The following is a 3,928-nucleotide window of genomic DNA, read 5'->3' as shown; positions in this document are numbered from 1 at the left end:
CCAAGGATACAAAAGAAACACCAGAGTCTAAACCGTCTTCCTCACATTCACCCTCACATTCACCCTCATTTTCAACGTCATCAGCGTCTGGTACTCATGGCTTACCCCGCCGCGGCTCAGAGTCTCCTAACACGCAGGAACACGCCGCTGCTATCAAAGACTCAACGGTTCTTCAGATTGTCACCAGCTCGAAGGATAGATCGACTTCTGCATCATACCCGGCAACTCCGCTTCATGCAAGGTGGCCGCCTCCTCGCTCCTACCGGCTCCCTCAGCTCAGGGTTCTCCTCTCTTCCCCACTGCATCCCAGGAGCCGCCAGGAGCTGCACGGGGGGCTACAGAGATCAGAAGCAACCCAGGGGAGATAAACAAAAATATCTTCTCTGGTCAGATGCAAAGAAGCGGCAGTGTGACTAATCCAAATCCAGTTTCTCAGGTATGGCAGACCCACGCAGATGAACACACACAGCCCAGGGACTCCTATGCTAATGAGGGGCCGACTATTAATACGCTGACTGGTTATACTCCAGTCAGACAGGTGAAGACAGAACAAGCAGGTGAGGATTATAAGATGGTGACAGGAGATAAGATAGAACCACTTCCGATGAACCAGACGGTCAACTTACAGAACGTCTCGAATAACCACTTCTCCATCATCCTGCAAAGCCCGCACCACCACGCAGCAGCCTCTCAACTATTGGATAATTACACAAGGGATTTTCAACGCAAGTTAGTTAACCAGTCTGCAACTATTCAGCCGAAGTTAACTAACCAGACAGCCTCTCAGCAAGTCCCGACAAGCCAGATGGGTACGTTTCAACACACCCCAACTCATCAAACAGCAGACACTCCCCTCCCCGAGCTTCTCCAGTCAGCGGTCATCCAGGAGACCGCCCACGAAGACACGATTTGTGAGACTGGAGACACTCAGCAAGACCTGATCGAGCAGTCAGGAACCACTCAGCAAGTGACCTCACAAACTCCGCTAAGTGAGGCAGGAATCACAAGCACCGTGCCTAACCAGACCAGCACTCCACAACCAGCAACGGTAAGCCCACCACAAGTTACAGTACCACCCGTAAGCCCTCTACAGGCTCTAGAAGTATCACCAAATCACACAGAAGCTACAGAAACACTCCCAACTCCACCACAGATTACAGTGCCACTCCCAAGTCCACTAGAAACTCAACAAGCACCACCAAACCCACCACAAGTTATAGGCGGACGCCCAATCTCACCACAAACTACAGTATCACCGACAAGCACACTCCAGGCTACACAATCACAGCCAAACTTGCCACAAACACCACAAACCCCACCAGAGTTCAAAGAAGCATCGGGGAACCAGACAGATATCTTGCAACGAGCCGCAGTGAATCAAACTGAGATCTGGCAAGAAAACACGTTGAATCAGACAAATAATGTGCAAGTCTTCACGAACCAATCTGGAACGAGCCCAGGTAACACGAGTAACCTGACAAACACGACTCAGATTCCCTCGGTGACAGGAACCGGCACACCTCCAAGCTTTGAGCACGCCAAGGAGAAGAGTCAGCCCAGGAGACGGAAGAGAAATAGAGGGAGAAACTTTACCAATGTTACAAAGAGAAGCGCGTTAAAGAAAGTGAGCAAGTCGTGTCCCTGTGCTGGGAAGGTGATACAGAGAATGGCCACGTGTAAGAAACCGTGTAATAGGAACGATGATCTATTATTAAAGCTCTTATACGTCGCCCTTGTTATCTTAGTGGTGTACGTCCTATTCCTGGTTTACATTCACCACTGGTTCCGCCGCTGGACACTGTAAGGAAGGGTCTCAAAAAGAAGTGGTAGCAGAGAAGAATGGAGTTGCTGGACGAGATCAAGTGGAATTTTATTGTTTGTCTCGCGTTACTCTGAACTCTTGTATGATTCCCTCAGGATTCTGAAAAAAAAAGAATTCTCACCTAGACTCGATTCACTTTTATATTAACTTTGTCGTGCTTCTCCGCCACCTTTCTAGTTGTGGTGCACCCAGACTTCCAATGAAAAATGTTTGATATCATATCATAATTATAAAGGGCAACAGTATAACTTATTTGTTCAATCTGATCTGTGGTGAAGAACACATTGAACGAAGTTTGATTTTTAACCATAATAGTTTTCAATAGTAATATGTAAAGTATTTGTTATCTAGTCTTTCTGTACAATAAGGGAAGGGAAATCACGAAACCATAGCATTATTTTAATAAGAAAAGATCATTGTCTTGGTCACAGTAACAAGAAGGGAACTCTGCGCTTATCCACTTTCTAGATATCGTGTTGGGTTGGAAACGATAGTATATTCAAGATGAAAAGAAATATTAGTAGCGTAAGACATATAAGAGAAGTTAAAAAAAGAAAAGATCTTGGGGGAAAGAAAGTTAAAGATGAAACACAGAAATAAAGAAACTATAAGAAAATATGAAACATTAATATGAAGAGAAAAAGAAGAAAACTCAAAAAAACATCTTTACATTGAGTACTCTGATTGCCTCTCTTACCTCCACCTCTTCTATTCTCTAACAAACTCAAATACTTGTCGTCAAATACCAAAGAGAACAGAAAACAAAACTGTCGTAGCGTCAAAGAAGACGTCTGATAGAAAAAATAGATAAATATGTATATAAAAAGATCAGAAAAGTTAATCAAAGACGACACAAAAAAATAAAGATATAAAACAACCATGATACGAATACAACCACAAAAGAATAAGATAAAAATAAGAAACCTCAACATTTCTTTCACATACAAGCTGCGTACCACGATTGCCTCACCTGAATTCACCACGTTCATCCTAAAATTCACGCCTTAAGTACTTGTCATCAAAAACCCAAGAGAGTAGAGAATGTAACTGTCGTAGCGTTAAAGCAGACATATGACAAAGAAGAAAATATAAAAGTTAATGAAAGACGAAGCAAAAAAAAAAAAAAAATTGAAAGAAACCATGAAACGAATACAACCACAAAGGGAAAAAGCTAGAAATAAGAAACCTCAATATTTCTTTCACATACATACTGCGTACCACGATTGCCCTTCTCAATTTCACCACGTTCATCCTACGCAGAGTTATTTGGCCGCGCGCACGACAACCACTAAGCAATGGAAAAGGTGAGAGGAAAAAAAGAGATGCCCTTCTAAAATCAAACCAATATATCTTGTGAATAAAAAAAAGGAGTGATTCATTACCACACTACTGGGAAATAAAGTACTCGTAACCTTACTTTTTTTATTCTGTACAGTAAATTAAAGGGAATATGGGAAAAAACTCTCTCTCTCTCTCTCTCTCTCTCTCTCTCTCTCTCTCTCTCTCTCTCTCTCTCTCTCTCTCTCTCTCTCTCTCTCTCTCTCTCTCTCTCTCTCTCTCTCTCTCTCTCTCTCACTCCAGGCAGCCGGTAATTAATGCCACTTAGCTAAATGAAAGGCGGATTTCTATATATTTCAGCCGTCCCTTGGTGAAAAGTGATATATATTCTCATACCTTTTCGTATTTTTCCTTTTCTCTCTCTGTTTCTCTCTCGCATTTAACAGCGGAGAATGGAACGAGGAAGGGCGAAAGGGGGAAATGGAAAGGTAAAAAAAAAAAAGTGAAGGGTGGAGGTAGAAATGAGGGGAGTGAGACAAAAACAAAAAGGGGGAGAGGAGAGAAAAATGAACGGAGAAGGCAGGAAAGTTTTTCTAGTCACTACACACGGACACTGTACGAATTACCAATAGATTTTGTATCTCTCATGAAGGAAAAGAAAAAGAAAGACGGACAGTAGTCATACACACACACACACACACACACACACACACACACACACACAGAGAGAGAGAGAGAGAGAGAGAGAGAGAGAGAGAGAGAGAGAGAGAGAGAGAGAGAGAGAATGGTAAGGTATAATGTTTTCCCTTTAAAGAGGTCAATATCATT

At 42.8% G+C, this 3,928-nt stretch overlaps 1 protein-coding gene across 1 annotated transcript; it reads left to right on the top strand.

Annotated features, from left to right (window-relative positions):
* Nucleotides 1-391: 391 nt before the first annotated feature.
* Nucleotides 392-1,804, top strand: LOC123498402 (mucin-7-like). The gene has a single exon (XM_045245509.1). It carries the CDS (start codon nt 392-394, stop codon nt 1,802-1,804), a length of 1,413 nt encoding a protein of 470 aa, XP_045101444.1.
* Nucleotides 1,805-3,928: the final 2,124 nt, after the last annotated feature.

This window comes from Portunus trituberculatus, chromosome 48 (genome assembly GCF_017591435.1).
Source record: "Portunus trituberculatus isolate SZX2019 chromosome 48, ASM1759143v1, whole genome shotgun sequence".
Taxonomy (NCBI): domain Eukaryota; kingdom Metazoa; phylum Arthropoda; class Malacostraca; order Decapoda; family Portunidae; genus Portunus; species Portunus trituberculatus.
The sequence above is the reverse complement of the archived record's forward strand: the minus strand, read 5'-3'. Positions and strand labels throughout refer to the sequence as shown.

What these genes read in the sequence shown, in the direction of transcription:
- LOC123498402 (XM_045245509.1), top strand. Translation starts at nt 392, where the DNA reads ATGCAAAGAAGCGGCAGTGTGACTAATCCAAATCCAGTTTCTCAGGTA.